Source organism: Somniosus microcephalus, chromosome 10, assembly GCF_052327205.1.
Source record: "Somniosus microcephalus isolate GS21.2 chromosome 10, FLI_Smic_1.0, whole genome shotgun sequence".
Lineage (NCBI taxonomy): Eukaryota > Metazoa > Chordata > Chondrichthyes > Squaliformes > Somniosidae > Somniosus > Somniosus microcephalus.
Window position 1 is genome coordinate 190,798,162 of NC_140996.1, and position 18,370 is coordinate 190,816,531.

Below are 18,370 nucleotides of genomic sequence, written 5' to 3' on the forward strand. Positions count from 1 at the left end.
CCTTAAGTTACCTTCCTTCCAGATTTCCTGGTCATGCTGGTGATTTGGCATCCAGCTTGCCAATGGAGCATAAAATGTAGCAGCATCTTTCCCCACCCACTTCACAATACACCAATCAAGCTCCTGTCAGCACCTTTCTCCAACCCCTTCTCAATACACCAATCAAGCCCTTGTCTGCTTTAACTGAGAATATCTACCTGCTGATGGATAAGAAACAACACATCAACCATCATGCATCATCCTGGTTATCAATAAATCATTTATTCACAGATTTGGCTTGTTTATTTATTGTAGTATGCACCACACTTAGTCAGATGATGACTACTGTAAAGCAATGACATTTCACGAGTTAACTTTCACTACTTTCTACAAAATAGTCTGTAGGAAAGATCTTCTTGACCTCAGGTGTTGGTTGCCTGATAAATAGAAGAAAAGATTTTAAATTTGTGAAAGTTTATCCATGTGAAAGCTTTTCATCTTCGAGGATGTTTTACACAGTTGATACAAGTATTCTAACATAAATTTTATTACTTCTCTAATGAACTAAATATCAAACTGTGGAGCTTTACTTCAGTTTTGTCATATCATACAATACTGCTGTTCAGTGGTTGTTGATGGTACACACAGATACGATCCTAGTCACCTATCTCACCGTTCTATGCTCTGTGAAAAGTACTGTTCAAGCAGAGTTTCGTCAGACTAGATTTTGGAATAATCAAGTTGTTCATCATCGATTTACAATATTTTTTTTTTTAACTGCTACAACTTAATTTGAATACCAAGTGAAAGATAAAGTTGCGTAAGAAAATGCAATGGACACTGATTATATTGTAGAATTCAAGATTCATAAACTGATTCATAAATTTCTCCTTCACAGAGATTCAGAACCTTTTGAACAACAGTAGCATGTTTGCACCATGACAAACTGATTTTCTTTTTAAAGAGAGATGGTCAGAGACAGAGAACGTCAATGTGCTTCATGGTGCAAGGAAAACACAGCGCCTAAATGGTTAAGAATACAGACAATGGCTGAATTGCAAAGCAGCTGGATTTACCTACACCTTCACATGCCTTGTGCTTTTCCATTAAACCATGCTAGAATCAATACTGTTCATATATCAGTGCAACATTGTCCTAGCTTGACTAACTAAACATTCATTATTTCTTAAGAAATGATTTATAAAATTGCACTAAGCAATTAGAGCTTGGTAACGAGAACAGGGTTCATTAAAAGGGAGAATTTGGTGAGCGAACAGTCTCAGACGAGCTTGGTGAGTAATCTTCAGATTCAGAGTTGTGTTCTGGTGCGTTAGTTTGTACCACGTAGCCTCTCCTCACATCCTGGTTGCATCTTCTTCGGAAAACCTGCCTCTCCTTATCAAGAGCGGTGGTCTGTCAGGGTCATAAAATAGTAAATGAGAAAAAATCAGGTTTGGGACAAATATAGGAACATAATCTAATATTACAATCAGTGATCAATGGAAACAATGCTTAATCAATATATATTTCATTGGTATGTTTTCCATTGGGATTAATTTTCTCAATCAGTTTTTCTCTGCTACCCCCCCATTCCTACAACCGTTGACTCCTTCCTGAGGTTGCGGTGTGTATTACCCTTCAGTACTTCATTCATTTGATCATTATTTATGTTTAAAGTAGTTCCAGCCTTTCTTCCCTTTAGAATTATAATCACGACCATGGACATTTTGCAACTGTTGTTTGTATTTCTAACCTGTGATTTTAGAAGCATTCCAGAATATTTTGCATAAAACTTCTTTGCTATAAAATAATGTTGTAGAAATGATTTGTTGAAGTTAGCTTTCCAATACTCAAAAAACACATTTTATTCTGCTCACTTTGAAATGGGAAATTCATGCAAAAGTAAATCCAGCCCACCCTCATCATAAGGTTCTTATTCACAGCACTGAATATATTGTAAGATTTTAGTTCAAGACTTTTGGCTCAAGGCCTTTTCCATGTTATGGAACATTCACTATAATGTATGCCTAAATGCAGGAATACTAGAGCCTCTGTTAGAGTGAGGTTGGAGATGACATAAAGGCCTAGAAATTGGGTACAGCCCCGCTTGAGGTGTTAGAACTGGCGGAGCGCTAAGTTTATAGCCAGACGAAAGTTATCGCTGCCTGGCGAGATATTGGGTTGCATCGCCCCCAAAGGGGATTGAGGCGCTAATTCAGCCGTTGCACGGTGCTCTTAAGGCGCAAAAGTTCAGGCGCTACTCAATATCGACGCGGACGGGCGCAGCGCAGGTGATCTCAATTACGGGATACCACGAGACCTCCAGGCGCCGGCTGGCACTTAAAGGGGTGGGTCAGTCAGCCTGAGCTTCAACACCCAACGCCCTGTAGGCCTCAGAATCGGCGCTCGCCCTTGTCTGGCGTTACAAACTTGTTCAGCATGGAGAAGGTTAGACAGAGAGCAGAGCGCTTCAGCACTGAGGCTCTGGACCACTTGGTGGCTGCAGTTGAACACCGTCGAGAGGTCCTGTATCTGGATAATGGCAAGAGGCCGAATCAGAAGGCTTACCGACGATCTTGGAGGGAGGTTGCTGTGAGGGTCAACTCCAGCAGCATGGCGACCAGGACCCCTGTTCAGTGCAGGAAGAAATTCAACGACCTCACACGGATCGTTAGGGTGAGTGTGGTTTAGCTAACTTCTGATTCCCTCCATCTGCAGCTGACTTCGGGCACCCTGCTGCAATGATGCCCCAATGGCCATCTGTCAGCATGCACCCATGGCCCTTTCTGGGCACACACATGGACAGATGTCTCAAGGCCTCATGTAAGGGCTCTTGCACCATGGGGGGCATGCGATGATGTCTCAAGGCCTCATGTAAGGGCTCTTGCACCATGGGGGGCATGCGATGATCTCTCAAGGCATCATGTTACAGAACTTCCCCTTCTTTCCCCTGCAGTCCACGCTGGCGATGATCCGAAAGGAGCAGCGTCGAACCGGTGGCGGACCTCCACAAGTGGTCACTCTCACGGATCTGGAGGAGAGAGTGCACCAGATACTTGGAGAACGTCTGTCTGGTCCTGTGACCACTGCATCTGCCGACCCCATTACCGACAGCGAGGGTAAGACTCTCACCTTTTTCACCTGCTGCCTTCCACTTGGTCCCCCCGCCAGCATGCATCCTCAGTGCGCAGCCATGTCAGAGCCTTGCCGCAATCTGGCATGCCTTTCAGCAAAGCTGTCCTTTTGCTAAAGCCACTCTTCCACCTCCCACTTTCAGATGAAGCAGCACCAACTCGGGCTCAACGCGCTGAAGCTGCCAGTGCCACCGGAGGCGAGGACCAGGAGGAATCCGGACCAGCCGTTGCAGAATCCGGGGAGCTGACACATCTACAGACTGGGGATAGTAGTCCCCTGGAGGGGAGGGGGGGGGCTCTGAGGATGAACCAGTTGCCGGACCAAGCGGCATGCAGCAACGCATGGGGGATAGGCAAGGCAGGTCGTGATGACTGTTGCACAGAGTGCAGATGAGGTGCGTCGCCTGGCTGAGATGAGCAAACAGGCCCGGGTCAGACACACGGAGCTGATGGCTGCAGTCGAGAAGATGCCTGAGTCAATAGATTCATTGGCTAAGAGTATGTTGGACTTTGGGGCAACAATGGAGAGGACTCTCCAGGGCTTTGGGGCAACAATGGACAGGACTCTCCAGGTGTTCGGGGCAACAATGGACAGGTCTATCCAGGGCTTCGGGGCAACAATGGACAGGACTATCCAGGGCTTCGGCCCAACAATGGAGAGGACTGTCCACGGCTTTGAGTCGGCTATGGAAAGGACTGTTCAGGGCTTCGGACAATCCCTGGAAAGTTCTGTGCAGGGCTTGTCCGAGGCAGTGGAGCGGTCGGCACCTGCCTTGTCCGAAGCAATGGGAAGAACTGTCCAGGCCTTCTCCGAAGCACTGGCACCTGGCACACAGGTCCTCACTGTTGCCACGCAGTCACTTGCTGGGCTCCTCCACAGCCAGATTGACGCAACGCGATCTCTCACTGTAGCCACCCTCTCTGCATCAGTTAGGATCACCCCGGGCCCTTCCAGTCCCATACAAGGCCAGGAATCAGTGGAGCATGCGATTGTGGCGGATGAGCCGAGCCGCTCCCCTCAGATAGCCAGTGTGTCGTCCGACCATGGTGCAGGTGTCCTCTCTCAGCAGGAGACCATTGCACATGCCAGCGCTGGGACGCCTGCATTGCAGCTGCCACCGCCTGCAGGCCACACTGCTTCCAGCCATGGTCACATCAAGCATCCTGCGTCCGCACCCTCCAAGCCCAGAGGTCGGCCAGGCCGTCCCTCAGGGGCTTCTGCGCTTCCAGACAGTCAGCAGGCATCCCCCAGCCTTGAGGCCGCCACTGGGGTCCAATTACGTAGGAGCAGCAGGGCGGGAAGGGGCCGGGTGCGAAAGAGAAGTCGTTCTCCCTCAAGGGGCCAGTTGTAGAGGGAGGTGCTGAGACGTTTGTTTGTCCAAATTCAAGGACACCCTCACCTGTTGTTATATTTGCAGAAGGTTTGTTGAGTTTTGCGGCTTGGCCGAACAGTTCACAGTTATTTTGAAAGTTATGGTTTCTGTTGACATTACGTTGTTTAGCTGTAATGAAAGACTTTTGTGCCAATAAACAGAAGTTTGAATGTGGCATGGTGCATGTGACTAGTTTCAGTGATGCTGGCATTCAGAGGCCCTCAAACATCCAAAGTGCGCATGAGTTAAGACTCTCATCATTCCGCCACAGGGGTCTCGACACGAGTCCAGATGAGCCTCTGACGTATGGCCCTTCCACTTTCAGCAGCCCTTCCATCTTCCTCCTCCTCCTCCTGCTCTTCCTCCTCCTCCGCCTGCTCTTCCTCCACCTCCTCCGCCTCCTCCACCTGCTCTTCCTCCTCCTCCTCCGCCTGCTCTTCCTCCTCCTCCTCCGCCTGCTCTTCCTCCTCCTCCTCCTCCTCCTCCTCATACTCCTCCTCCTCCGCCTGCTCTGCTGGTCGTTGAGGGACAGCTGGAATTGGCTGGGTGCGTCGATTTGCCAAGTTGTGGAGCATGCAGCAGACGACGACGATGTGTCCCACTTTCTGTGGCGAGTACTGCAGGGATCCCCCCGAATCTTCGAGACATTGGAAACGCTTTTTGACAACACCAATAGTGTGCTGTTTACTGTGCCTGGTCGCCTGATGGCCGCTGCTGATCAGCTCTTCTGCTGGGGTGTCGGCCACACGGAGTGTTGTCATCAGCCATGGCCAGAGAGGATAGCCCTTGTCCCCAGTAAGCCAGCCTCGTCTTCGAGGCAGCCCCTCAAAAAGGTAATAAACTGAGGTCAACCGCAGGATAAAGGCATCGTGGCTGCACCCTGGGAAATGCGCGGTGACTGCCATGATGATTTGGCGGTGGTCACAGACCAGCTGCATGTTGAGGGAGTGGAGCCCCTTGCGGTTGCGGAAGTCCTAAGGATGATGGCATGGCGCCCTCAAAGCCACGTGTGTGCTGTCACTCGCCCCCTGCACCATGGGTAAGTCCGCAATAGAAGCGACACCCTGCGCGCCCTCCGCCTGCTTGTGCAGGGTCCGAGGGAAGGTAATGAATTGACGCCTTCGCCTATAAAGGGCATCTGTAACTTTCCGGATGCAACAGTGGACTGCAACCTGAGCGACAGTCGCAATGTCCCCAAGGGCTGACTGAAAGGATCCGTTGGCATAAAAATGGAGGCCATCAGTCAGTTTAGCCATCACGGACAGAGAGGTTCTGCAGCGTTCACGCGGCTGCAGATCCTGACCAAGCAGGTGGCACAGATCAGTAACAATGTCCCTCCAGAATCGGAGCCTTCCCAAACACTGCTCCTCCGACATGTCAAGGCTTGTCACCTGCTGCCTAAAGACCCTCGCAGCTTCCCGTCGGATTGGCCGACCTCCATTGCCCCTCCTCCTTCTGACCAATCCCGGCCCTCTCTCCCGCCGTCTCTCTGCCCCTTCACAGTGTTGGGCGATGAGGCCGTCGCCCTCCAAACAAGCTCTCATTCCGATGCCAGTTGGTCAAAAGGCTTTTAGGTGTAGTGCTGCAAGTGCTTCGGACAGGTTTGAAGGTCCCAAGTACTGTAAAGCTAAATTCCCAGAACTCCGCTCCACATTAGCTCGCCAACTCTCTCTAGCAACGATCGCAATGAGCAGGCCAAGTGGCAGAAGATTCTGCACTAAAGCTGTCCCCTTTAAATAGCGCTCCCCTACTCCGAGAAGGGCCTGTTAGCCCTCCCTCGAACTGTCACTAATAGCGCTGGGCGCTAAGGCTCCGGGTGCCACCCAATATGCGCTCAGGCGCTCCTAAAAGGCGTTGCACACTGAAATGACGTCATGATCTGCTTGCGCGCGCGGGCGCGCGGAAACACTTAGCGCAGGCGCAAAATGTATAGTCAATATCTGAGTTGTCGCTATCTTCATAGCGAACGCCCCAACATAGGGTATCGCCCCAATTCTAGGTCTCTTTAGGCGCTCAGCGCCGGCGCTACCAACCGAATTTCTAGGCCAAAATGTTTAATTTGTTCTCTTTGAAGAGAAGGGATTAATTTTCTCAATCAGTTTTTCTCTGCTGCCCCCCATTCCTACAACCGCCGGCTCCTTCCTGAGGTTGCGGCGTGTATTACCCTCCAGTACTTCGTTCATTTGATCATTATTTATGTCTAAAGTATAAAGTAGTTCTAGCCTTTCTTCCTTTTAGAATTATAATCATGACCATTGGTTTGCAGTTTTTGCATATTGTGATCCAAAAACAGTAAAAATCCTGGAATTCCATGTAATAAAAATTGAATTTGACTTATTCAGTCACCATAAGCCAATGGCCCTGATTATATGGAATAGTAGTCTCTTTGTATAATATAGGCAAGGCCACTGGTTTTCTATTTTCACACGAAAAGCAGACAGAATCATGGAATGCAATGCTAAAACACCATAAAATTGCCCTTCCCCCATATAATATAAATAGAATTTGGCATATTCATTCACCATGAACTTATGACCCTGCTTATAAAATATTGGCCCAAAATTTGCGGTTTGAGGCTTCCTGCGGGCGGATGCCTCCGACCTGTAAAAAAATCTACGAATTTACCTGGTGGTCCGGGAGGTACGGAGACTCGCACTCCTGGGCCTCTCCAGGTATCCGCGGGTAGAGGCCCACGTATCCCAGGGGCGCATGTGGTTCGCAAGCGCCCCTGGGATCACATGGGCTGGCCCGACCAATAAAAGAAGGGAATCCCCATTCATACTTATGGAAGTTCCGTACGTACGAAATCCCCATAAGTATGAATGGGGATCACTTAAAAAATACACAAACACATTACATATTTAAAATTAATTTAAATGCCATTGAATTAAATATTTGAAACAAAAATGTTATTTTTTGAAAAAAATGTAAATTTTTTAATGGGGCTAAAAATAAACTTACCTTATTGGACAGGGTTTTTAAAATATAAATGAGTGATAAAATGTAATTTTTCTATTTTTTAAAACTCTTATGCTGGTAAAAGCAGGCCTTATGCCTACTTTTACCAGGCGTAAGAATTTCACAGCCATTCAGCGGGCGGAAGTTGGCCAAATAACCCAAATCTCTGCCCGTGGAGGCCCTTTTCCCGGGGATGCGGATCATCTGTCAAGAGAATTCTTGACAGATCGCAAGCTCTGGGTTGTCGTGCATGCCTAAACCCAGAACTTGCGCACCTCATGCGCACTCGTAGGGGTCGCAAATTACGGCCCATTATCTATTTACACTAAATGGGAAACAAAGTTGAACACTGAGAATTTATACAGTAAAGTAAGCAACATGGTTAACCACTAAAGCTAATGGCCCAGATATTCCGATCGCAGGCCTCCCGCGGGTGGAGGGCTGCGATCTGGAAAAATCTGCGCCCTTACCTCAGGGCTCCTGGAAGGTGTACAATTCCGCTGCTGGGCCTCTCCAAACTGCCGGTGCGCAGGGCCCATGTGTCCCAGAGGTGCAGGTAGTTCGCAGTGTCCTTGGGATCAGGTGGGCCATGGGGAGCCAATCAAAGAAGGGAATCTCCCTTCATACATTTGACAGGAAGACCTGTCAAATATATGAATGGAGATCATCCCCAAAACAAAGTAAAACTGTAAATAAAATTTTTTTTTAATCACATTTTTAAAATGACTTGAAAGTCCAATAAATTAACTAGTTTAAACAAAACTTTAAATTTTTGAAAGAAATAATTAAAGTTTTTTTACGGGGCTAAAAATAAACTTACCTTTTTTTAAAAAGTATTTTTAAATGATAAATCTGTGGAATTTTTTTTTATTTTTTAAGTTTACTTTTTTTCAACTCTTATCCTGGTAAAAGCAGGCCGTACGCCTGCTTTTACCAGGCACAAGAATTGTAAGTGTTTTCTGTGGGCAAAGTGTCTCCAAAAAGCGGAACTATCCGCCCGCAGAGGCCCTGCTCCAGGGCAGCCGGAGGATCTGTCAGGAGCTTTCTTGACAGATCGGAAATGCCGGTTTCCAGCGCATGCGCAGTGCATGCCTAAAACCGGCATTTCCGATGTCCCCTGTCAGGGTCATCCAACTGTTCTGATTTTGTTTCTGATTTGACTAGGCAGAAGCAACGACCTTTGAAAAATAAAAATCAGAAAACCCATCCAGTATTTAGATTTTAAAAATGAATACATAAATTAAAATCATTAAAAAAGAAATAAAATAGTGCTTATTTCTCATGCTTCTCTCACACTGACCACAGCTGGTCAGAACTTCATATCACAGTCTGACTTCCCAGTGCCTACTGTCTCAGTTAGCTGCCTCGACCTATATATTGGCCCTGAATTCGTGGTCGGCGGCGTAGTTAAGGAGTACGCCACCGATATCTGAACGAAATCCACTTACCTCGTGCGAACCCCCCTTCGTGAAGTTGCTTTCAGATGCTGCAGAGTTGTGCACAGCATAGTGGCCCACGTATCCCAGGGACGCACCGTTGTGCGTATGCAAACCTGGGATCACGTGGGGCAGTGCTTCTTTCATTTCCTGACTCTTAGTCAATCAGGAAACAGAGGAGATTGCTATTGTAAATATATGTCAACAGAAGACAGAAGTCTCCTACGGGCATATATTTACAATCTACAAAGCATTTAGTAGCCACTCTTAATTGGAAATGTTGGTTGAAGGGATTTAAAAAGGTAGGTATATATATTTTAGTTATGTCAGATATACATTTGATCAAACATCTTTCATAACTATGTGTAAATAATACTGCATTTGTTAGATAAACGGTTCTTACCTACTCAGTATTAGATTAGATGCTCCATTATTTGAATTGTGCCCAAAGTAGCAAACCCCAGCACAAAATGTTTCTATAATTCAGAAGGTTTTTTATGTTGAGAAATAATCGGCACACAAAAACTTTGCCCATAAACCAATATATCCAATCTAGAGTGCCTATTGCTGGTGTTTACTGTGCTTAATTTCTGTTCAAAAACTCATCGGGAAAGATTACATGAAAAGAACTTTGTGTCTGGCCATGAAATTTTTAATCAGAAAATGCTGGAAACACACAACGGGTTAGTCAGCACCCACCGACTAATACAATTTTCTCATCCCTCCCATCCCTTACTCTGTGCAACAGGCTCCTGCGCCTGTTTGCACCAGTTGTAAAAAATGTCAGGGTAATTAATGTGCAGTAGGTTAGCCCACCTTTTCGCCAGCACATTGATTTCAATGGGTAGGTAAAATGTGCAGCGAAGCCGGTGCGGAGTTGGAACTTGACAGATTGCAAGTTTGGGATTTAGCGCATGCGCTTGAACTTGTGGTCAATTTCAAAGGCGGTATGACAGTGTACGCTCAGAGTACGCCGTCATACCGACCGCAAAATCAGGGCCAAGATGTGCAGAAATAGATAATATTCAATAACTCTTTGTATAATAGGGTTTTTATTTCCATAACTCAGGTTGACTGGACTGTCGCTTGTGAGTTATAATCAACATCAAAAGTGAAAATAGAAAACAATTTAGCAAAGAAAGTGGTGAGCATTCTATTTCCAACACTTGGAGCGTTAAATTAGATTCATTATTTTATGGATATTTAAGGTTTTTTACGTTTGGAACATTAGAATAAACTAATGATGCCATTGAGCCACTGCCACCTGCCAGTATGGAAAGATTGTTCTTATTTCAACATTTTGAAAGCCATTTAGAGCAATAACTAAAAATATAGATTAGGCGCTATGCTGAAAATAAGTACGGAATATAAACATACTCCTAGTCTTAAGACTCCATTCTTGGAACACACTGAAGCAGCTTCTGCTGAAAAGTTGGTTGAGATCTGCCATATTTGCCATCACACAAACTTTAGAATCAAACAAATTGTGTACTTAGATGTTTTTATAATGGCTAGGGCTGCTGTTATACTACATCTACCTATCTCAGCCCAATATATGGAGAGTGTAATACTGCAGCCTGCAGACCAGAGTTATACTGTAGACCACACTACACTGAGTGACAAAATACACTGCCTAAACCTCTCCACCTCTCTTTCCTCCTTTATGACACTCCTTAAAACCTACCTCTCTGACAAAGCTTTTGGTCATCTGCCCGAATATCTCCTTATGTGGCTCGGTGTCAGATTTTGTTTTATCACGCTCCTGTGAAGCCCCTTGGGACGTTTTACTACATTAAAGGTGCTATATAAATACGAGTTGTTGTTGTTGCATGAATGTGCACATGCACCAACAAAACGTATATAGAAATTGTATAACTGGAAATTCCATGTCAGAAAAACTTCACAGCCTCTGCATGACATATGAAAGTCTTTTTCAGAAATGTAATGCACATGGAATCCTATTCTTGTTCAGAGTATTCTCTTAATGCTACAGATAAAAGTTATGAACTGGACATATAACTGGGCATTCTTGATTGCATACAAATGGGGTTAAACAGACTATGCTAGTTTTTCCACTGTCTGTACGCAACATGGCCATTAATTCCCAACATTTGATTTTTTAAAATTCACTTATGGGATCTGGGCGTCGCTGGCAAGGCCAGCATTTATTGCCCATCCCTAGTTGCCTTTGATATATTTGCATATATAACCTACTCTGTTGGAGTTCACATTTGCCTGAGACTCATAACTGGCTTAAAAGGCTAGTAACACACACACACACACACAGAAATAACCTGCACTCCAATCCGGAGTGTGGGAAAGTGCACTACAACATTACCATTTAATTACCACTTAACATTCATTTATACAGCACCTTTAATGTAACAAAATTCCACTATGTTTTACAGACAGGCATCTGGAAAATTGACAAGGACAAGGAAAAGAGAGATTAGGAGAGGTAACCAAAAGCTTGGTTGAAGAGATGGGTTTTCAGAACTTAGTGTGGGACAAGGTAGGCGCAGCAGAGCTTTGGGCAACTTGGAGTTTGTGGAGGATGAAAGGTCAGTGAGCACACTGGAGGTGACAGGGAATGTTTAAGTGTTTCAGAGGCAGATGTGCTGAGGTAGGCAACGCTACAGAGGTAGAAGAAAGCAGTCTTAGTGGTGGAGAGGAGATTTCTCTGGGTCAGAATCCTGAAATTCCTTACCTGACACCATCATGAGAGCATCACCACAAAAAAGACTGCAGTAGTTCAGAATGAAGGCCCAATGGCACCTTCTCAGGCCAACAAATGCTTTCCTGTTAACATTTCCCACATCCTGAGAACAAATTAAAAAAAACTCAGCTCAGAGTAGAATAGGACTCAGGCAAAGAATGGTAGAAGTGTGGAACTCTCTCCCACAAAAGCAGTAGATGCTAACTCAATTAATAATTTCAAACTTGAGATCGATAGATTTTGCTAGTCAAGGGTATAAAAGAATATGGTGTCAAGGCAGGTGGATGGAGGCAAGATACAGATCAGCCATGATCTCATTGAATGGCAGAACTGGCTCAAGGGGCTAAATGGCCCACTGCTGTTCCTATGTTTCAGGATTCAAATGGTCTGGCTTAGCTGCTCACCACATCTATACAGAAAAGCTTCTCTGTATTGAAGTCTACCATGGAGTACATAACAACTCCAAGAGCATTTACATCAGAGACCCCAGTGTTAAAACCAACTCGGACTGTTACTTGCTGCTATAGAGTGCTCAGGCTTCAATATATCAGAGGCTATCTAGTCTGAATTTATCATTTTCCTGGCTGTACTGGTGGCCTTCTCCATTCTCTGTGACTATTGCAAAATTGTGGAGCATACAGCAGATGACAATGATTTGAGACACACTGGCAGGGCTATATTGTAAGGCACAACCCCCACCCCCCATCTGTCAAGTCAGATGAAGATGCCAATATATGATCAGTAATCATCCTGGTAGATATACAGACTTTGTTGGATCTACACTCTGCTTCTGTCTGTAGATACTGCAAGGGTGCCATTATCCAGGACTAATAGTCTTGGTTTTCAAGGTGACAGCCTTCCAGTTTGGCTTTGCCTTCAAATAAATCTGCAACAGACCTCTGTTTTAAAATGGAAGTGTTGTAACTAAAGCCTGGAGGTTGGCATTGTCCTGTATGATGCATTGTTCCTGGTCCCTGACTTGCTGCACCTTGATGGAGTTTAACCTCTTTCAGTTTGTGCCTAGGGACATAAATGGCCAATTCAATGCCACCAATGGCCTTCTGGGAAATCCAGTTGTGTAATGAAATTGGGCAGCCTATCATGCTGCTGTTGCTGTTTAGTGGGAAAGGAGATGAGAGCGTTGGTCCTGTTGAACAATGAATAATGAATAGTTATCTATTTGATACACCTGTGGATAGCAAATTGGCTGATACTGGTGATGTCCCCTTCTCTTGCCTGGAAGGAGCCAGACTAGAGCAGAGACATCACTGGTATCAGCCAATTTGACAGTGGCAGTACCATCCCTATGACAGAAAGTGGCTGCAAATCCTGAAACAGGTGGCACAGCTCTATTACTGCCCTCTTCCTGAATTGGAGTTTGCGGTATCAGATTTTCTCCATCATTGCCAAATAGCTGCACTTTGGCCTGTAGATAGTCAATTCTTTCAGTCCTCATCTCTCACTGGCTTTAATGGAAAAGGATGCGAGTGCACCAGAGGCATATTGGCCACAACCTGAAATTCCTGAAAGTCTGTTAAATCCATACTATTAAGCATTAACTTTAGTTTCTCTCAGAAAATAGTTATATTACCATTACTCTACTAATGGCCATTGTAAATGCTTCTGAAAGTTTTATGCTGGAAGAGGCCCTCTGATTAAAACCCTCTGTTGGCCTTGTTTTTTTTAAATGAAGTTATTTGTCCTTATTCCAGTACATAAAATGCTAGCATGGCCATTATTATAACTATATAACATAACAACAAAATATTTTAATAGCCTCATATTTGTGGTACAATCACTCAAATGTTTTCTGAGAGAAACTAAAGTTAATGCTTAATAGTATGGATTTAACAGGCATTCTGGAATTTCAGGTTGTGGCCATTAAAGCCAGTGAGAGATGAGGACTGAAAGCAATGCCTATGGTTTACTAGTGTGGCAACAAAAAGAAGTGAACAGTGCAGCTTTAAGGGATCTGTTCTGGACATGCAAGAAGCTATCTGGCCTTTAGCCCTCATTTGAAATGGATGAGATTAGCACACTGTACATGAAACAAGGAAAACCACAGTATTTAGAATCAGATTTGAATTGATAATGAAACTCTCTCAGGCATCAGGCAACCAAATCAGGAATTCAAAGTGCAGTGTAGAATAAGCAGAAAACAGGCGAGTTAAAGACCTCATGATCTTTCCACTCTTTGTGTGTACATTCCCTGCCGACATGAGCACTTTACCATCATTCATATTTCAGGAATGAATCACTTTTAATTTATTAGAAACACTGAAATGATAAAAAAAAGCTATTAAAACAATACCCAAAAATAATTTATCAAAAAATAGATTATTTGAATCTTAGGGATTGTATTGACTGAGAGAGTAGAGATTAATGTGGGGCAAAGCATACATTCCAAGAGCAAGTTCAGCTGTCTGAATTCAATAGTTATGTTACCATTGATCTACTAATGGCCATAGTAAACGTTTCTGTAAGTTTTATGCTGGAATAGAGGCTCTTGAGCTGATTAAAACCCTCTGTTGGCCTTGTTTTGTTTTTAATAAGTTCTTTGTCCTTATTCCAGTACACAAAATAGTCCTTATTATAACTATATAACATAATAAAATATTTTTAATAACCTCATATTTGTGGTACAATCACTCAATATTTTCTGAGAGAAACTAAAGTTAATGTTTAATAGTATAGATTTAACAGACTTTCAGGTTGTGATAATATGAGTAGCTGATGGTATGTAAGAATTTTACAACACTGAAATTGGAAGTAGAAATCCCATCTACTACATCCTGTTTTAATCGAAGCACAAGATCAAATAGCCATGAAGAGTATTGCTTTTCATGTTGATATGCTGTTCTAAACAGCATCAACAAAGGAATGTACATGCACAGTGGAAGAGGTAAACTGTTATGACATTTACCATCATTCTCAGCTCGTGCTTGCACTCAAGAACAATCTCTCTTTTTAATCTTTTTGATGATTTTTTGCGGTTGAGTTCTGGGAAATGGAACACTTTCTCATTTTGGGAACCCAGTGTCACTGTTGAGAATTCTCAAGTTCCCTTTACTAGACCAAATAATAATGTGCCTTGATTCTTAGTCTCTGCAGAGTGCCCCTTACTAAATTAGTGACATTTTTCATTTCCCACAGCAGCCATCACATGATTTCTCTGAGTAAGACTGCCAATTTAGTGCCAAATTGGGGGCAATTTTGAGCTTTAGACCCATGCCAACTAGAAATTGGGTTGCAACTGTTCATGCTCATTTCATGTAGGATCTATACAGCTAAAAGACAGAAAAGACTTTCATACCATCAGACTGGACTGGAATCACATCCAGGTCGCAGAGGTGAAATTCTCTGCTCTTGCCTCCTCAATCTCAATCCTAAACCCTTATTGAGAACAAGCAAGAAGGGGAATTGACCAACATTCTATACTTATTTTTTTAGTGACCAGTGAAGGAAGTAGGCTATGATGTACAATTATTATACTGCTAAAGTGAATTATTGGCAGCTATAACTTCACATCCTTCCTGTGGAAGAGTCGAATTTGAATCTTGGTTATAATTTGCAGTTGCACACAGTGTGCTGTGCAATAAGGGTACAATATTTATAGAATAATCTAGGTGGAGAGGAATTGCTTCCTCCAAGTATACCTCTTGGTGTATTGTTCAAGGTAAAGTATTGACTGGTCAATACAGATGTTGTGGGCTGCAGTGACCCAGCCTGAATATGTGAAAGGGACTAATGTTAGGGGAGAAAAATAGGGAAATATGATGAGGGGTGAAGAGACTGTAGACTGAGTTAGAGATGTACAAAAGCAATTGTCTTTTGATAGAATGATTCCCTTGAACTTTAGCATTACCTTTTCCTATGTCTTGAATAATGTCAGGAAGACTACTAGGATTCGTGTCTATTTCCCCAGGCAACCCACCATGTATCCCATAAGTGGGATATGGCTGACTTTCGTTTGTAAAAGAATTACAGAGACTAGTGATTCCGACATAAACAAAGGCAAACTTTTTCGTAGCCATGGTTCTGTATGTCCTTCAGATGTGTGTTTTCTACTGTCAGATTTAGAATGCAGAGACCGGACACACTGGGGTAGATTTCTCTGTCTGGAATGGTGACCAATGGAATGAAAATCAGACAGGTTCTATAATGGGTGTGCGAATCGCCCGGGCATTGAAGATCAAAATCTACACCATAGTTTAAAGTACATGGACACATAGAGGACCGAAAGTCTGCTGGAATGTGCAGGGTCAGCCATTGGTTGGACAGCTCATGGGTTAGGTGGGCAAGTTGTATGAAATGGCATTAACAAAGCACATCTTGGCTAGCCATATGATACAGGCCAGCAATAAGTTTGGACCTTGCTCAATGCAGAAACACATATAAATGCATAGAAGCACAGGCAGAACTGGAAGCATACTTACAAATAAGAGCACAATAATATATACATACACAGCTCTTCATCACAATCTCAATAGAAGCTTCCACAATAAATAAGGTCTGTGCTCCACAATATGTTTGTTTAGGGAGCAAACTTCACCATTAGTAACTTAAAAATAAAATCTAGCAATTACATTCTTTGTTTCAATTTTTAGCTTTTTTGTTGAATCATTTGGTTTAAACAGTGAGTGCTAATGTCATCATCAAGGATACAGGTTTGGAGTAGTTACCAAACTTGATGGGGCAAGAAAATCAATCATTCTGCTATATAAATGAGATGACAATAGTTCTTCCCGCAGCACAAAGTACCATCTCAAGAGTAGTTTTATTGTGCATGTTGCCAGAAGTACAGCACCAACAATTGTAAATGTAAATAGCTTTGCCATATGCTGCTATATCTTCTGACCATAGGTGGACTTTGCTGAGCCTGCTCTTACAGGCCAGCAATATGATTTGCCCCCGGCACAGTTGTTTTGTGTTATTGACAGTGCCCTGAAATCATTTCACAATGTAAATGGAAAAATAGAAATTAAAACAAAATGTTAAAGAGTTAATGGAGCATGTTATAATCAGAGAAATGACAATGTGAACATGTTCTTTACTAGGTTTTTTCCTTCCCTCGTATTCACTTTTTGCCATGCACCAGTGCCCACGTGGACGGGCAACTTGGTACTTATCAATGGAAGGTACACAGAAGCAGTCCAGGTTGGTTAGTCCTCCAAATTCTCTGTGGATTAAATCTCACTCTTGAGTTTCATCAGACTGGACTTGAATACATTTGGAGTATTTGAATGATGGATTTCAGCCTTTTCCACGTGGAAACTTGGTCTCATCAGAAATGTTTCTTGCAAGTTAGTTAAACCGATCATGTGAGAGGTCGGTATTTGCATTGAACAACCCGATTTGAGCTGGAAATGTCATTATCTGAAGCTAGTATCAAGCAATTGACAGACATTAGGCATGCCTGCGCGAACTGGGCACGGGGAACGATCCCTGTGCCGCAACAGGTAGGCCTGAAGCTCACTCAACATTGGGCCTTGGGTCACATTTCAATTAGACCAGCGCGCTGCGCATGTCTGCTGCATGTCCCCAGGCAGCTCGCCAGTGAAGTGGATTCAAATTTTTGGCCGCTGCATTGCCGGTAGCTGCCCTCAAGAAGGTCCTGAGAAGGGCAGAGGGGGACGGTGATCGGGAGGGGGCTGGCAACAGTCTTCCAGAGACCTGTGAAGCTGGGAGGAGCACTCCTGTTCCTCCCAGCTCCACATTCAGCTAAGTACTTTTTAAAAACAAATTTACCTTTTTGGTGGTGGCCTCCAGTGGTCACTTTAAGGAGGCTGGTTAAGCCGCATATAGATTTGGTTATCCAGAAAGCAACTCGCCTGGCGCCAGCAGCTTTCAAGATAGCTCAATTTTGGGAAGGGGTCCTGAAACAGGTGTTAGTTCCTTTGCATATGCAAATAAGAAGCCTAACGTCTGTTTCAGGAGCAGGCCCTGGACGCCTATACTTCAGCCTTTACCAATATGGTGGGTGGCACACTTCCAGCACAGAATTTGCACATGCACATCACCCGCCATATTGAATGCTTATGCATCCACTGCAGATCATTTGGTCAGTCCCAGTATCCACTGTAATTATTATAATTCATTTGGCGCTCAAGAACAGCAAGGGCACGGACCTCCATACTGCGTTCTCAATTTTATGTGGCAGAGAAAGAGGTGAAAAGGTTGAGATTAGCTAGAAATTCTTCCATGTGCTACATTTATGTCATGCATAAAATCCCGTACCCTTTCTAGCCAACAGAATGAGACTCAAAGATAAGAGCAAAAGAAAGGGGAGAAAATCAAAGCCAAAAAAGTAAAGTAAGTGACAAAGTAATATGCAACTTAATTTTCCCAAATACCACACATTTCCCTATATTTTCTTGGAGATTTTCCTCTTATACATACAATTTTCACCAAAATATCGGAAGTTAAATTTTTCAATTGTATTCCCGATGATTTCTTACTCCTCTGTGTACACATGAAAATAAATCCCAATGACAGCACAAAGGAAATACAGGGACAATACAAAGAAAGCATCATGGAAACACAGGGTTACCATAGAAGAAATACAAGAAAATAGAGCAAAAGAACCAAGAGAATACAAGAATACCATCAAAGAAATACGAGAAAATACAACACACCAAAGAAATACAAGAAAAACACAAGAACATGACAAGGAAATACAGGGCAAAAATCTATAATTGCATGAATTCATTGGAGTTTAGAAATTGTTTAAATATTTAAATACTGTACAAGATTGTGGAACAAATTTAATATTAA

At 43.6% G+C, this 18,370-nt stretch overlaps 1 protein-coding gene across 3 annotated transcripts in view; it reads right to left on the reverse strand.

Annotated features, from left to right (window-relative positions):
• Positions 1-242: 242 nt before the first annotated feature.
• LOC147111946 (serine/threonine-protein kinase DCLK1) overlaps positions 243-18,370 on the reverse strand; it is a 508,995-nt gene continuing 490,867 nt past the window's right edge. For 2 of the 3 annotated variants that reach the window (XM_085999354.1, XM_085999356.1), the window contains one exon: positions 243-1,392. In XM_085999354.1, coding sequence (XP_085855480.1) covers positions 1,228-1,392 — 165 coding nt within the window. In that variant the 3' untranslated portion in view covers positions 243-1,227. Of the gene's footprint in view, positions 1,393-7,914; positions 11,700-18,370 lie in introns of all 3 variants that reach the window. The other variant, XR_015079783.1, reaches the window with a different exon arrangement.